We start from the raw sequence: 17,138 nt of genomic DNA, 5'->3' as shown, positions 1-17,138 counted from the left end.
ACAGTGGAAAAATCAACAGCTAGGCCTACTGGAATGCATGCATGTCTGACAAAGGTCTACGTGCATCCTCACAACTGCCTGGATGAACTGAGAACCTTGGTCAGTGTGATTAGCACCAGAAAAGGAACCTACCAAAAGTAAGATATGTTACAGCAAGTGTCACGTAACTTCGAACAAGGCCAAGAGTAACCTTGAATGCGCAGAAGAAAATTTTCAGACAAGGGGGTGGGTTCGAGGGTGAGAAGTGACAGGCGGCCAGTTGTGCAAACAACTGCACATTCAAGGTTACTCTTGGCCTTGTTCAAAGTTACATGACACTTGCTTTACTGCTGTGCCAATCCAGTAGGAGAAGTGAAGGGTCAGGTTTCAGCAGTGACGGTACCAAAGGACAGCATAAGGTAAAGTTGTGGTGGTGTGGAAGATATGATTAATTGCTTACTTGCTTTAAAGTGGACTTAGCTGCAATGCTTATTCACAACTTCAACAAACTTTAACTTTACGTAAAATAGTGGCAGTAGCAACTTAGCATATCTTGCTTGTGGGGTATGGGTGATGGTACTTAGAATCATATAAAGCCAGGGAGGTAAAATGTAAATTAGTTCAGTAAATATGAACATTCTAACTTGCTTAACCTTGAGTTACAACTTTGGTACACACAGTAGATCATAAGCTTTCACTTGCTGAGATAAATGACTACACATTCTATAAAACATGAAACAGATCCAGAAATTCATAGTGGAGTACAGTTTCCAAATCTGTTTTTTGCACCTTGGCATTCTGAATGCTCCTCCTTGTTATGAATGATTTTGATTAACATGTTAACAATGTTCATCTCTAAGATTCCAGTCAGTATATCACACTTCGGATTAGTGATTTTCTGGACTTTGTCCTTTATTTAGTCTTTGGAAAGAATTACGTTTTAGAAACTGGATGTTTCAAGTGATTCAGACAACCTCTCTCTAACAGACCCGACTGAGTACGTGCCTCCTCGCCTTTTCGTGTGAGAACAACCATTATGTTTTCAGAAAACTGTATTCTTTCACATTACTAGAAGATGGACAAAGTCAAGCAACTCAGCAAACCTAAGATTAACAACAGTAATTACAGTTTTATATTCAGTTCTTAAAAAACCAGAAGATGTTTCCAATGTCATGGTCATATTTCTGTCACATACTTAATTTTATGTTAAGTTTCTTTATTCATCATCCTATTACATATCATGTTAACTTTTAATAATAATATGCTGTACAATGTTGAGACAATTCCTCTCCATAAGCTACAGTGGAGTGTATGTACATTTCTTAAAGCTTAAAAAAATTCAGTGCTTCTAGTTGTCCCACAAGCTTTTCTCTTTGTAAAATCAACCAACTCAGTACATGCACTATATACAATACCATACATAATGTACATTTCTTATACTCCAAAAATTCTAATATGGTTAATATCATTAGCTGGAGATAAAACACAACACACTTTAAAGCAAGTGACACTTGTACTGTTGTCATCTCATGATCTGTGTCTGCTATGTCGTACTTAATGTATAAAATTAAATGATACAAGTTTCGGGGTGTTCCAGTGACAACTTTCATATCACCCATCCAGTGACTGATTTCAGACATGTGGACGCGCAGGGACAGGCATGACTCCTCTTAAGTGAATATGTTTTTAATAACGCAAATACGCAATGCATTTCAGTTTTTCACTCATTATTCTACCATACGCATTGCAAATCCTTTTGTGTTCTATGTTTGATCACACTGCCTAGAAACAAGACCTGTCCATGCTGTCTGGTGTGCCAATATATTTTTATATTTACTCCCACAGTGCTTATATGTGAGTACTGTCCTAAAAGTATAATGCATAAAAATCTTGTGACCAACAGGATTTATGATTCAGTGAAATGTGACTTTCTGTGCTCTTAATTAACTCTGCAATAAATTCAAATCATGGGCAATGAAAGATAACAAAGCCAAAATGAAGGCATTTGGAAATTGTATTTTGCCAACTGAAGTCAACCTTCTGCACTTCAGTTATAGTTTCTTTCAAATGCATGTGATTCATTACAGAAATTTCCTTGCTGGCTCCTGATTTCATAAACTTAAAGTTCACTGAAACACATTTTTGTCAATTCCTCTCATCACAAATCACATTACCAAATGGAAGAAGCTAGAAGAGGCTGCGGAAAAGTCGCATTATAATATGAACCCATAGTGGAGCGTACTTCCTGTCGGGTTTTGACAGTGTTTCACTATTGAATGGACTGCCTGAGGCAAACAGTCGTTCTCTCTCCTCCAAAAGACTCTGCTGTAGCTGTGGATTCTTAGTCACAATTGCTATTTGTGTTTCCAAGTCTCGACCTACAGACCGATATCCTGTTGAAGATAAAAATGTACTGAGTCCCATAATGAAACCTATTATAAACTTGTCTGCTAGAACCAAAGAAAATTTATTTAAATGGTGCAGATAAGAATTATTTGCAATGTGACACATTTTGCTACCTACACAGCACATGATGGTCATACCTGCTAACTCCCAGATATAAAAATTATGGGGAAATTTTCATCAAATCTTTGTCACAAGATTGTTTTCAAGACATCAACCACAATTACATTTGTGACCCACTGCTTATCTACAGATTAAAACAGCACCACCAACTGACTACTGCTGCTTTCTGGAAGTTACCATTGTTGTTTTAGTCCTTAAGAAATTTTGTGTTTTGTTGATTTTACCACGAACAATTCCTTCACTGTTTTAGAGATATGATCTGAACTGTGTTCTAGTTTTTGCCATTAAAGGTAAAAAGGTAAAGTTGTCCCTGTGCTAAACAAATTAAGCACTACGCCATTAAGGCGTATGGGGGAGTGGATGTATAGATCCATATTTTCTTGACCTCGGCACTAGCTGGATGTGAGTGGTCAGCTTCACACCCTTGCCGCTTTACCCCCAGGGAAAGAGCCCCCGGTATCCAGTGGATAGGAGGTTGGGTGGACCCCAGAGCCGGTCTTGACGATTTGGAGAGGAGAAAATTCTGATCCTACTGGGACTCAAAACTCCAACCCCTCAGTTGTCCAGCCCATAGACAGTCGATATACCGACTATGCTACCGTGGCTCCATAGTTTTTGCCATTAGATTAAATATTCTGTCACACTCTACATTGCTGTGAGGTACTGTTAAATTGGCATCAATCTTTACTTTTAAATCCCATCAGGAGCTCTCATTTTACCAGCCACAGCCCCCTGTACATCAATTCTTTCTTTAATTTCAGGTTCTTCAGATAGGCCTCAAGCGGAAATGTATAAAACTGAGACTGTGTTGAGTCCAATTCTTCATTTAAATCTCATCCTGTTATATTCAAATCCCTGAAAATGTTTCACAGAAAGTGTCTTGCTTACTGATGAGACACTGGCTATTTCAGCACTTATTAAAGCTTCATTTTTCACTGGGATCTTGTAAATCATATAGCCACATGTCACAATGTCAGCACTGCAACTGCTAATTATCATAATGAGGAAGCAAGTATCGATTAAAACAAATATAATTTTTTCAGATGGCTAGAAGGCCTGTGACTGAAGTACTCTGTGAATTCAACTATCCAAAGCACAATCAATATGTAATATAATTCATTCGTGACCACTGAAAAATTAACTTGAGTGAATGTGTTACTATGTTGAATGTACTTACCAAAATTAGGAGAGCCAATGAAGGTCAGTGTGGGCAAGTGATGACCTGGCAAAGTATACCACAATCCCTTTGCATGATAAGTCCATCCCGGTTTTTGGAATTCTGCCATCTGAATGCGGTTTTCCTGTCCAGCTCTTTGCACTTGTTTAAAGAATTCTGATGCCACCAATGTGTACCCTGCTGGGATTCCACCTGCAGGGCCCTGTGCACCAAGGAAGCCGTTTGCCTGTCCACATTACACAGAGAAATCAGCAGAAGCAAACCTGTTCTTTCTAATAACTGGAAGATATATAAACATTTCATTATTAGCTGTTTATAAAATTAAGGCAGATCACCATTCTCATCCTTTACCAACTTCTGTGTTAGTAACCCTTCTTAAATTAATTTATTCCTGTATATGTCTCTAATGTTTTTGTTCTTAGTGTGCTGTTGCAAGCTTCATGTATTACATCACTCAGATTATCCCCATTTATTTGGCTTGGATCCTGTAATTATTGCAGGGCAGGGCCACAGTGGGCTGGCTTGTTGATCTGCCTTGCATCGGCAGCCAGGTGACTGTGAGCCAGCTGGTCTTCCTTGTGTCGGCAGCCGGGTGACTGCGAACTGGTTGGTCTTCCTTCTGTCAGCAGCCGGGTGACTGTGAACTGGTTGGTCTTCCTTGTGTCGGCAGCCGGGTGACTGTGGAGCCAGCTGGTCTTCCTTCTGTCAGCAGCCGACTGACTGTGAGCCAGCTGGTCGACTGTGAACTGGTTGGTCTTCCTTGTGTTGGCAGCCGGCTGACTGTGAACTGGTTGGTCTTCCTTGTGTCAGCAGCCGAGTGACTGTGAGCCAGCTGGTCTTCCTTGTGTCGGCAGCCGGGTGACTGTGAACTGGTTCGTTTTCCTTCCATCGGCAGCTGAGTGACTGTGAGCTGGCCACAGGGCAGTAAGTGCTGGTGGTGGACTTTTGTGTGTTCCAGATGAGCTGTCCTGAGGTAAGAGCTCCTCCGACTGACTCGTTAGTGTGTCGGAGTTTTGCATCTTTATATGCTGTCACTAGTGACACCTGACCCAATGGGCACTGGCCCAGGATACCCATTACTGAATACATTAGTATTTTGCTGTAGAACCATTACACATGCCATAACTTGGCCTGAAACATGTCATGTTTGATAGACTTTGCATGTAGAGCTCATTTCCAAAGTCCTTGGGAAAAGTTTCAGGTTTTATGGTGATGGGTGTTCAGAATGGCAGGCACAGAAACCAAACTAACATGACGTTTAGGACCAATCCCCTTCACCACCCATTGTAATACTCACAGTGGGGTGTGCCATGAGAATGCTGTATGCAGCAGCAGGGTGACTGACTATCGACAGAGTGTAATCCTGTGTCAGGTTGAAGTAGCCTGTGGCAAGATGTATCATGGAACCTGGTAAAGCAGTCTCAAACAGCCGTTTTGTGACGCGGCTGTCATGATGGAATCCCAGTTGCCCCATTTCCACAAGTGGGAAAATCCATGTATCTCCTGCACCTGCAAAAAATTGATATCACTATATTAATATAGTTTTTCTCTAGGTTTCCTGTTTGAATTTGATTTTAGGACAGTGAAGACACACTCCTTTGGGAACATCAAACATAATATGACTAACACTCAGCTAACACCTTGGCGGCAGACGTCAAAGTTCAGCATTATTAATACCAAACCTTGTTACAACTACAAGTCCAAGCCAGTTCCACCCACCTTCCATCCCCACAACTGATCTCACTAAGATTCATTTTAATGTTATCCTACTATCTCCTCCAAGACTGCATACTGAGGAGCAACTTGATCAAGTCGAGGAGGATGAGATGGGCAAGGCATGTAGAACGAATGACTGCAAAGAGGAATGCATATAGGATATAAGTGGAAAGCCAGAAACCATTAGGAAGACAAAGATGTTGGTTGATGGATAATACTGAAATGGATCTTAGGGACAGTGGGGGGGCTTCTGCGAATATGGTAATGAACCTTTGGGTTTAATAGAATGCTGGGAAGTTCCTGACCAGCTGCGTGACTGGCGGCTTCTCAAGAAGTGCTCAGCTCCATGAAGTTGGTCAGTTTGTTACTATCTCCTCCTCAGCCGTGCAATTGGATTTTCTGTGAGAATTGTATCCCACAAAAATTATATACATATTCTTTGAGGTGAATGAATATAATTTTTTCAAGAAAGGCATGGAACTATGGAGTTAGCTAGTTAATATTTTCCTGAGTTTAATTTTAAAATTGACTCTCGTCAGCAGATATAACACCCTTTATTTACCACAAATAGTGAATTTTATATCTCTGGGTACAAGTAAGGGAGTGGCAGCAAGATTTTAACCTGGATGAATAACTTATCATTTACAGATAGGAGATTCCAAATCTCTCACTACAACAGGCCTGGCAGTCATGTATATTTCACTGTGGAGATAATGTGATTATTACTGAACAAGACTGGAAAGGGTGTATTCCATGATGTAGTACATAAAATTACCAGTATATTATGTTACAAATGGGAATAATGAAATACTAGTGAAAGTCCCCCAAATCAAATTTTAACAGTGCATGTGAAACAGTGTATGGGACACATGGAAAACGCAATTTGTCGTGTTATGTAACCCAGGCTTTATTATGGATTAGTATAAGTGAAAATAAGAACTGCATCTCCTATATAAAATGTCAACAATCTGAAATATTTTATGGGACACATGCATANTTGCCTGCCCTCATATATTTTCACAACACCATTTAAAAAGTATTTAAAAAGTCCATATTTGTCAATTATGATAAATTTACACTCATTAAAACTTGTTAAGATAATTCATCTTATTTGTCTTAATTAAAACTTGCATGTGGTTCGTTCACTACGGGGTCGTTTTTCTTATTTTCTGTGTAAACCGTGTCTTGTGATGTGTGTTCCCTTCTTAGCTGCGAGCGTTGTAATCAACAATCTTATGAGAGCCTCCCACATAAAATTTCCATGGTTATACATTTGTGAAAGAGTGTATGGGATAAACAGAAGAGTCCGTTTGTGGCTTTATGTAAGCAGGATTTATTATGGATGAATATGGTTGTAAATCACAACTGCCTGACAACTTTTAGTTATAGTGTACCATATCAAATTTGAAGAACATCTGTCCAATGCTTTAGGTGCTCATACTATGTCATGGAATGGCATTCATCAATTCCACATAAGGCATTCTTTCTTACTGTGTAAGGAATGCCTAAATGCTACACTATAGCATGAGCTGTTGCAGTAATGTAACGCACAGACAGTAAAAGTTGAATGAGAATACCCCTATCACCATATTATGATTACAGACTTGCCAAAACTCTGTTGCTGTGACGTAGCTGACTGGTAGAGACCCCAAACTCTGTCTCTTGCTGCAGACTCAAATTCTTCTCTCTTCCCTTTGTATGGGTGGCATTTCCAATTGGAATGGAGCTGTACTTGGCCACCTTTGCTTAGCTGAAGTGAGAATTCACTAACCCGAGACACCAGACCATCATAGAAGTCTGCCAGAGGACCACAATCTTCTATCAGCACATAACGATCTTGACGATTTGTGAAGTAATCATTACTCAGGTTTGCCCTATAGCATAAAATATACTGATTCCACTCACATGTGTAAGTGAAAATTATACCTATATTTCTTTTTGCAAGGAAATAGGAAATTTTATATGCATCATTGATCCACAGCTTATTTAATGATACTTTTAGTGGTTTCATGTCAGTCAATGGTTAATTTTTTTTTGTGCTTGCAGTAAGTGCTTCAATGATGCAGCACTTTATTTGTCAATATGTGTGATAAATTTATGGATATGGAGAAAGTGGCCACTTACATTTACAGAATGTTGAAACAAGTTTATAGAAAGAGAAAATGAGGCAGTTAAGCCATTTAAAAATGTAAGGGATGTAATGTAGATGATAAAAGATCTGGTAACATGAAAACTTCTAGAACTGATCCAAATGTAGAAAAAGTAGCTGAAATGGAGATAAATGATATCAGTTCGTAGTTCAGATAACAACTGAAGGGATGAACATGGAGAGTCTGTGCCAAAATACTATTAAGAATATCAGCAATGAACAAAAGCATGAAAAAATATTTCTCTAGCCCTTCAGAAGGCTGTTTGAAAGAATTCCAACTTCAGAAAAAAACAGCGACTTATGTCTGATATTTTGATCTCCCAACATAATCCTAAAACAAAATGTCACTGTCTCCAAAGGACATGTCCAGAGCTATTAGAAAATCAAAGGACTAGGCTGATCTGCTTTTTAACATCAATGGAATTATCCACTAGGAATATGTCAGACAAAACAACCCAGTGTTCTACTTTCAGATTTTAAGAACACATTCATAGAGACCAAATCTCCTTAAATGGTTTCATTTTGAATCACTTGAAAATATTTAGAGCAATGTGATAGCAGTAATGAAAGGGCTTTTGGAAAATAATTTCTGGTTATGTTCCAGGTGGGCAGAAATGATGGAATGCATGCATAAAGTCAGACAGTGAGAGTGGTCTCAAGTGACCAAGGTCAATTACAGTTAGTGGCAACATATTCTTCTGCAGTATCGGTCCTATATTGGCCAGAAATCATAAAATACAAGCATAAAAGGTATATAAATCTGTAAACAGCAAGAGGTGCAGTAAGGACACTGTTACATGTTAGTGACCTAGACATGTTGTCTGAACTGGTAACTGGATTCACTGAACAGTTATAAATCATAACTACATGTAATTATAGCACTAACACTATTCATGCACTCAACTTCACACAATAAGTATTCTCAGTTTGTCTTCACTAGCCGTTGTTAGGTTATGGCCCCCAACAATGTAGATTCCTCAGCTTCTGTGTTCATGTCCATACCGGCTGACAACTGTCTCACAGCTAACTCATTAGTTTAGCTGTTTAATCTCAACCAAAATGTGGCATCATTATCCATCACTGACTCTCATGGTTCTTATTGGCAACTCCTGATAGTAACTTGCTATATAGCCTCAGGTCAGACAAAATACAGAACACAATTTCTAATAGTTCCTTCACTGTTACGTGTTTACTAGTAACGCAAAAAACTTGAGTTGTTACTGAGCAATGGCTGTCTTTGTCAGTCATCATATTACAATATAAAGTTTTTAATTTAACTTCAAGTGAGAAACTCAACACTCTTTTTTCTGTTAAAGCTTAACAGTCACAACCCTCTTGCCACATATGAATACAGGCACTTTTCTGTGTAGAAAATATTCATGCATGCATCTGTCTATATATGTACGTATACATATATATAAATAAATAACTCACCCACTAATGAGTAGTGAATTGTCAAACAGGTAAACTTTCATGTGTTGTAGACCAATCACTTCATTGTAACGTTGTGGCATAAGGGTGCGCAATATCCCACGCAGAGCTGGTGTATGATAAAGGGACACCTGTAGAAGTCCACAGTTATAATGTCTTGAGGTGATTATTACTGACATCTGAACTTTAGGAGAATTATACATGCTCAAGGTGTAGGAGAAAGGAGGGTATCACATTTTTTCACTGCTAAACACAATTCCTTAATAGTGGTTGGCATCAATGAGACGAGACAGCTCAATCAGGGTAGTGACTGGCTATTAGACAGATGATCAGGATTCATGTCCAAGCAGTCGGGGAGACTTCTCTTTTCCGTTACATTCAGATGGGTTTTGGGGTTCACTCAGTGTATCAAAATAGAGAGGAGCAGCACTGTTTCTTCAGGGGTAAAGCATAATAGTAACCACTCACATCTACAAAGGTTAAGAATTCATGAAACTACGCCTCCAACTCACAGGCACGCAGTAGTGTAGTTGCTTGAGGCACTATGCTACTAGCCGAAAGGTTGTGGGTTCGATTCCTGATGAGGTCATTAGATTTTTTTGACTGACCTAATCCTTCCAGCCGCATTATGGCCCTGGAGTTGACTCAGCCTCTAACAGAAATGAGTACACAAAACTTTCCTGGGGTAAAGGGCAGTTGGCGAACAAGGCTGACAACTTCAATGCCATCTGTGAACCAATTGTCTAGAAAATGTGGGAGCCTTGACGTCTCAGAACCCTATGGGCCTCCAAGGCCTGTTACAGGGATAGTTTTACTCAGAAAATGTGTATCTAAACATCCACTCCCCCCATACGCCTTCATGACATAATGCTTAATTAGTTAAGTACAGGGACAACTTTACATTTTACATCTCAAACTCATGTATGTCTTCCTGAAGTGATGCTTCATTAGGGTCAGGACTGAATTTAAAACCATTCAAATACCAGTCTTCTAAGGTGATCACCAGGGCCTGGATTTTGATGACATGTCATCTTTTTTTCCTTGTATCCTATGCAATGCTCTTACATATATAAATCTTGGATATGAGCTGCTGGTTACAGAAATGTAAATTTTATAAGTAATTTTTTGTCATTTTTAGGTTTAAGGTCATTTCTTCATTTTTGGGGTAATTTTTTGGTAAATTTTTGGCCATTTTAGGGAATTTTTCTTCATATGTTTTCTGAAATGTGAATAACATGGAAGCGAAGTGTTCTTTCTTTCTCTTTCTCCTTTAAGTCATTTTTCTGGATTTTTTAAAATATTTTCAGGTCATCAAAATCCGAGCCCTGCATATTACAATTTTGGGCCATATTTTAGGTTATTTTTCTGGATTTTTTCGGTCATTTTTTAAATATTTTCAGGTCATCAAAATCTGGGCCCTGGTGATCACTAACCACTGGAGTATCATTCCTATGGGAGGCACACAACCTAGAAACCTCTGCTGACAACATACCCTACAATGTATATTTACCTTTTCCTCACATTTCTCCTACACTAAGCCTTATGAGAAGAAAGTTATGTAACTGCGCAATGAAAACCTAACATTACACACAAAAAGTTGAAAGTAAGAAACACTAAGCGAAAATGATCCTGAAGATTTAATCCCATTCCGATCTGACCAAAATGAATTATGAATTATATGTCAGGGTCTACCTGACATAGATCCTGGTACTGAGCAAGAAGGGGCTGCAGCATGCGACAGGAGTTGTGTTCACCTCTTGTGCCTCTTGTGTAGTCTAGCAAAACTTTCACTTTCAGCTGACCCCTGGATGTTCTCAGGTTCTCACCAATGGCAGCAACCTGTGTGAAGATTCATATTATAGAGTTGCTATAGTGATAATTCAAGCCATGTACAATGCGATTATTTCTCAACCTGCGTACAGTGATCATTTGTGAAGTTACTATACAGGGTGATAATCTCACAGTCAGCAGCAAATCACCAAGTTCCCCAAGCAGAAGAATTAACAAGCCTACAGACCAACAAATCACAAAACAAAAGCCACCCAGATTATAGCAGATACCAGAAATACTCCACTGTTATACACATTCCTGGCTCTCCTTAATAAGGTCACATTCACACATGGAAGCACTTCAGAAATATGGGAAACTTGAAACTGTAAGCCCTGTTGCCCTGTGCAAGGTACCTAAGGGATATCTGAGGCGAATGTTCAAGGGTAGCATAGATTTCATCCAATTTATTTTCAGTAATCACTTGGTGTTTGAATTTTACTCCTCGCTGTCAAATAATATCCTGTTTATCTTTATTTGTGACTGTATATATGTTGAACTGTGCCGGTCATGGTAGCCAAGCGGTCTAAGGCATGCACTGTCTTCGCTTGCTCGGAAGCTTGGATCGTGGGTTCGAATCCCACTCAGGGCATGGATGTTTTGTGTGTTTTTCTGTGTTTGTCTACAGGTAGAGGCCTTGCGACGAGCTGATCACTTGCCCAAGGAGTCCTACGGCCTGTGTAAGATCTAGAAAAACCGAAGTGAATGGAAGTTCATGGAGGTAGGCCTGGGCCCACTGGGGCTGTAGTGCCAAGGAAAAAAAAAATATGTTGAACTGTAACATCCTGAAACATATGCCAGAATCTTCTATTTACTTTTCTTACACAACTTCCCACACAAATATTTTTCACCGGGCCAGCACATAAGGCATGAGATCACTTCATGGGGGTAGTTCAACAATTTATTGGACTGAAACTGAAGATAAACTGCAAAATGTATGTATGATTCTACTATACATCAAACATCTGCATGCTAACTTTAAGGGAGCAACATCTGTCTCTTCTGTGTAAGTAGCTCAGTGATTTAGAGGAAAACTCTTAGATGATTGCACTGTAGAAACAGAGTTCTGATTTGATTTCTGGCCCGGGGACTGGCCATACTGAGTATTATTTTCATGGTTTTACTCAAGTCCTCTAGGCAAATGGTAGGACATTATGTTAAAATAATCCATGATTATTTTTTTCATCATTAAAAATTTTCACCATCACTTTCCCCTTAAATGCTATACAGCCAATGTGTCTGGGGTGGGGGGAGGAAACTTTACTAAATCAATTAATAAACCAATTTACTGAAATTAACTACTTAATTAAGGTTATAAGGTTACTGAAAGAGTAATTTAAAGTTTCTGTGAAGAATGATGGATTTGAGCACCAAAGTGAGGAAAAGTCTTAAATGGAAGAGGATTTAACATTGGAATAATAAGGCCCTGACTTCATGATTTAAATTTCAGAAGAGAAGGGACCCAAAACCCGACAAATCTTAATGTGATATATGTTCAATCCTGAAATTACTGGATTCCAGATTCAGTACAGTACAGTCTCTTAGTTAACTATATATGTTCCCCTGAGTGTCCTCTTATAGGTGAAAGCTGGGGATGTTAACAACATGCACGGTATGTGTATGACCATGCATTGTAGCATGTTGGCTTGCGTGCTTTTGATTTCTGTTATTAACTAAGTTGCACCTGAAGTTGTCAACTATTTTTATGCTTATTTTATATTATATGACTAATCTATTGTTTTTGGTTGTTTTAATAAGTGAATTTTGGATGATAATTGTCTCTTTTATATGCATTCTAATTTGGCGCACTTGATTAATGGAATGAGTAATGAATGAACGTCTTAATGGAAATTTTAATGTGTATTATAAGTATTTACCTCATTTAAGTGCAATATTACTGTATTATTGTATAGATATTATGTATTCTAACTTGACTTGTTCCATATCCTATAGTGTCTCACCTGTACTGGATTTACAAAATGTAAATAAATTCAATTCAATTCAATTCAATTCATGAAAGCTTATACAACACAGAACAAAAAGACTTCCCACTGAATTCTCAACGCGTTTAATACTAGTGCTACATTAAACTTTTCTTAAATTATCCTAAGCCACTAGGTATTAATCCGCAACTTCAACTGTACTTTGAGATTAAGTCGTATCACTCTAATAAAGGATTATGATGCACACAAAATAAATTTTACACATTTCACAAGAATAATACAGTAATTTCTAGTGAATACTGGGAAATAGAAGTCTTTGTATGATTTGACACACTTTATTATTGTTTCTATATTTACATTCCTGTAATTTTCACTAACACGTTTATTCTGCATATATATAAAAATCAGATCTTTTTTTTCTCATCTTTTAAGAGAAGTATGAGTGTGCAAATTATGCCAGTTGTGCATGACTTCAGTAGTTCTTACCAATTGTTCCTCTAAGTGACCAGTTCCCAAATACAAAGATGCTAATGTTATCCTTTGCTTGGCTGTCTGGCACTTCTCCGCTACTGTCTTATAGAATATGCTGGGCTCATTTATGACAGAAATCTGAAAAAAAAAAAAAAATCACATGAAATGGAAAATGTTTAGGAGTATGAGAAGACTATATTCTCATTAAAATACAGTCCTATGGTACCATAAATCACAGTCTTGCTTCATGGAATCTCAATCAAATGCAAAGGGCTGAAAAAATCGGGGATTTTGTGTCAAGAAAGAACAGGCTCAGCACCTAAAAGGAGTTTAGTTCTTATCAACGAAATCGAAGACTTAAAGCTCACACACGAATAGGAAAATCATAGATGATATTACTGCTGCACATACTTATTTCCCATGATGCCACAATTCCATGCATCTGAGACGAGTGTTAGTCTCACCTCTTGTCTGTTCACCTTCCTGATGTAGTGCTAAGAAGTTTACCCTTATATTTTGCAATAGACAAATATAGTCTTTTAATTCCCTTCGCACGTCTGATAAGTAGCATTCAGGTAGTGTTCAGTTTTTGTGACTTTAACGGACAAATTGTTTAATACTGCCTCGCTTGGCAAATGCTTAAGATGAAAATAAATCTGGAAGTTCATGTGATATTGTGGCCAAGTTCCCTCGTGCTAGATTGTGTTGGAACTGCAAGTCCAATGAAAATGTGATGGCAACTGTAACATCTACATTCATGTTCTATCATGCCTTATACAGTGCTGCCAGCAAGTAACTAGTTAATAGCAGTAAAGTTTCTCACTTTGGTATAGTTCATTTTATTCAATTTTCACCAGTATTCAAACAGGATCAGCAAGTTAGCTCTGAATAGTTAAAAGTAATATTGACATGCATACAATGCAGTGAGTTGCTATGCTTTGCTCCTACAAACCTGACAGAAATTACAATATTAAATGTTATGTAAGTCAATTTAAATAATAAAAAAAAAATCATTACCTTATTTCCATCCAACGGGAAGCACGGGGAAAATGTATGTAGCCACATCAAGCCAAATTTATCGAATTCATCCGCTAATGACTTAGGTACATTTTGTTTTTCATTTGAAACCATAGTTTCCTGGAAATGGGGTATAATTTCTGGTTTTTGTAAAATTACACTTAACCGTCGAAACACTTCCATCTTAGATATCATCCCTAGTTTTACACCATTGCCGTCTGCAAACCTGCAACACATAAAACTCTTCAGGCGTAAGTGTACGGTCAACCTAACCTAACTCTAATCATCGAATACGAATAAATACAGTTTACAAACACAATACTAACAATTTGGGCCACTTCCAACCGTATTTCTTCATTTTTCTTGAGGTATACTAAACTATAAACCTTATTACTGGATTCACTACTTCGTGCGAAATAATAGGTATACTACCCATTTTGGTACAAAACCATCACCAACCGCAGTCTAAATGGTCTAAATGTCTAAATCGTTCTAATTGTTTCCGCACACATCTCTGGATCGCTGTGGAGGCTGTGGACCGTCTGTCTCTAGGTCTCTAGCGGCCTCTGGGTCACAACCGGTCGTCACAATGCCATGGAAAGTGAGCTAGATGAGTGAATGTGTCCCATACCCGGCAACAGTCACCTCAAACACGAAGTACCTTTAAGCAGCCTCAGGAACAGCAGACGTAGACGAAAAAATGTATGCGTTTCGGCAGACAGAAATCCAATTACGTTTGCGAGCTAAGAAGTGATGTGTGTTCAATTCGCCTTTTAGAATACAAAAAGTTGGCCCTTCTTACAGAATTTCGAACGTCAATTAACACGAATTTACTATAAAGCAAAGGATTCAAGCTGTCGAATGTGTATTTACTTCGCATATTTTAAAAGTAAAAAAGAAGTGTTTATTGCCAATAAGAAAAGTATTTAAAATATTTTGGAGATTTTTAGGATTTCAATCCTTATTTGACAATAAATTTTCCGAAATACACCCCAAATTTGAACTTAACGTACCTGAATCCCACGAAGTGCTGACCCAATTAGGGGAAAGGTGCGCAGTTGGTTGCGCAGTTGTGTTCTGTTCGAGCTGTCCGAGTGTGTTCGAGGGTCTTGCTAAGTCGTCTTGGAGTTCGCGCGCCCTTCGTGCTATTGTTACTGATGGTGATAGATGGATAATGATGGCGTTGGGATTTTCTTGAGTGGCACATCTTTGTTGCCGAGTTTCGTTGAAATCGGGCAAGCGTTTCCAAATCTTGCGTTCGAGGAATCCATGATAGATACAACCTGTGGGGCCTGTTCCAGGTGGTGTAAAGAAGATGAAGGAATGCAACTGAAAAATATTTCCGTAGAAAATATGTACAGATGATATTCGGCAAGTTAAAGTTTGCAAGGTATATTATAACGTTGGAACTTGAATTTGGGAATTTCGGGATGCAGATGTTGGTATATGTGGAACCCCATGATGGACGACTTGAATTCATAACGGAGGCAAATTGCAAGTAATTTCAATATTTATCCTTATTTTATGTACAATAGATAGGATGTATGCTGACAAATGTGCTCACATGAAAATTCCATCTAATAACAGTATAACAGATAGAATGTGTGTTTTATTCGGTGCAATAGCTACTTGTTTTGTGACTTGAAGTCCTTAGGTGTTTCCCGCTCATAAGCTTATTGCAGTGTGTAGATGTGCCCAAAAGTGAAGGGATGTGAATAGGTGCAATCCAACCTGAAGCCTACGTTTTATGCAGGAGACCTACCCAAGCAAGCGTGGGTGAATGTTGTGGCGGCGTCCCAGTGACGAGCACGAGTTAAATGCAGAATGACAGTGGAGAAGATTAGGAAATTATGGTAATTTAAAGAAAATTATTTGTATAAAAAGAATACTAAACTGTTGAGAAATGAACAGTTCTCATGTGTTAATAACATTAAAAAAACTATTATGAAATTGCAGAAAATGTTCGGGATTTTAAATTGTTGGAACATTAAAAAGTCTGATGTATACTCAAATTTAGAAAATTTGGAGGTGAAGATTGTGTGAAGTGGGGTCCTTCCATTCCTTGAACTAGGGTATGTGTTGACAACCTTGGAGATGTAGAAGGTGAATTAATTCATGTCATTGCCATTTCTACTCCACAGAAGTGGTTGGTGGCAGACTAAGAGATATTAGAACAGCAGCATTGGTCGAAATGTGTTTGGAGTGGGAGCTGTGAAAATAGATGTGAGAGGAATTATTGTAACATTACAAATCAAAGACTTGCCCATGTGTCACATAAAATTACTTTTGTCACTACTGTCCTGTAATGTTGTAAAACATAGACACAGCAATACAAATGTATTTTTTCAACTTTCAGATTGTTCCAAGGTTGTGGGAAAAGTAAGTGTGGTGAGTAGGGAAGCTGATGATATAACCAGGACCAGTTAGCAGTACCACTGCTATAGCCCTGTGAGCTGTAGAAGGCGGTGAAAAGTAACCCAATGCCTGGGGATATAACTGGGCCACCCAGTTCCTGGGGGACCTGACCTGCTGTCCCTTCAGGTTGGAGGAGACCCCAGATGGCTGCTTCACACTGAGGCAGACTGGCCGACTGACTGTGGGCCATAACATAACTTTGACTTGAGTTGCAGTTATTTGGAGAACTGCTGGGGTTCAGTCATTGTGAGCTGTTGCTGTTAGAAGCTGCTAGCTGAGGCTGTGGACAGTTCAGGAATGCTGAGGAATGGGAATGTCATCCGTTGGAAGCTGCTACCAAGCAATGGCAATGAAGACGTGACTATGGACACTATTGTTTGTGTAATAGCGAACTGTAAAGTGTAGTCATAGGCTGTATCAAAGCTTGAAATAAATTGAGTCATGAATCCAAAACTTGTCAATTTATCATGTGATTATATATATATAT

At 38.6% G+C, this 17,138-nt stretch overlaps 1 protein-coding gene across 2 annotated transcripts; it reads right to left on the bottom strand.

Moving 5' to 3' along the window:
* Positions 1–228: 228 nt before the first annotated feature.
* LOC111875130 (CDP-diacylglycerol--glycerol-3-phosphate 3-phosphatidyltransferase, mitochondrial) lies at positions 229–15,328 on the bottom strand. 2 transcript variants are annotated; one of them, XM_023871286.2, is made up of 9 exons: positions 15,250–15,328; positions 14,237–14,462; positions 13,235–13,357; positions 10,671–10,817; positions 8,982–9,109; positions 7,007–7,272; positions 4,980–5,191; positions 3,683–3,908; positions 229–2,372 (listed from the first exon to the last, which is right to left on the bottom strand). In XM_023871286.2, exons 2-9 carry the CDS (start codon positions 14,429–14,431, stop codon positions 2,167–2,169), a joined length of 1,503 nt encoding a protein of 500 aa, XP_023727054.1. In that variant the 5' UTR covers positions 14,432–14,462; positions 15,250–15,328; the 3' UTR covers positions 229–2,166. The 2 variants fall into 2 exon arrangements, with proteins under 2 accessions (XP_023727054.1, XP_023726996.1); XM_023871228.2 differs by lacking the exon at positions 15,250–15,328 and adding an exon at positions 14,563–15,054.
* Between the last annotated feature and the right edge of the window lie 1,810 nt (positions 15,329–17,138).

This window comes from Cryptotermes secundus, unplaced genomic scaffold, assembly GCF_002891405.2.
Source record: "Cryptotermes secundus unplaced genomic scaffold, Csec_1.0 scaffold442, whole genome shotgun sequence".
In the NCBI taxonomy this organism is placed as follows: Eukaryota; Metazoa; Arthropoda; class Insecta; order Blattodea; family Kalotermitidae; genus Cryptotermes; species Cryptotermes secundus.
Note: the sequence above shows the minus strand (reverse complement) of the source record. Positions and strands in the feature narration are given on the sequence as shown.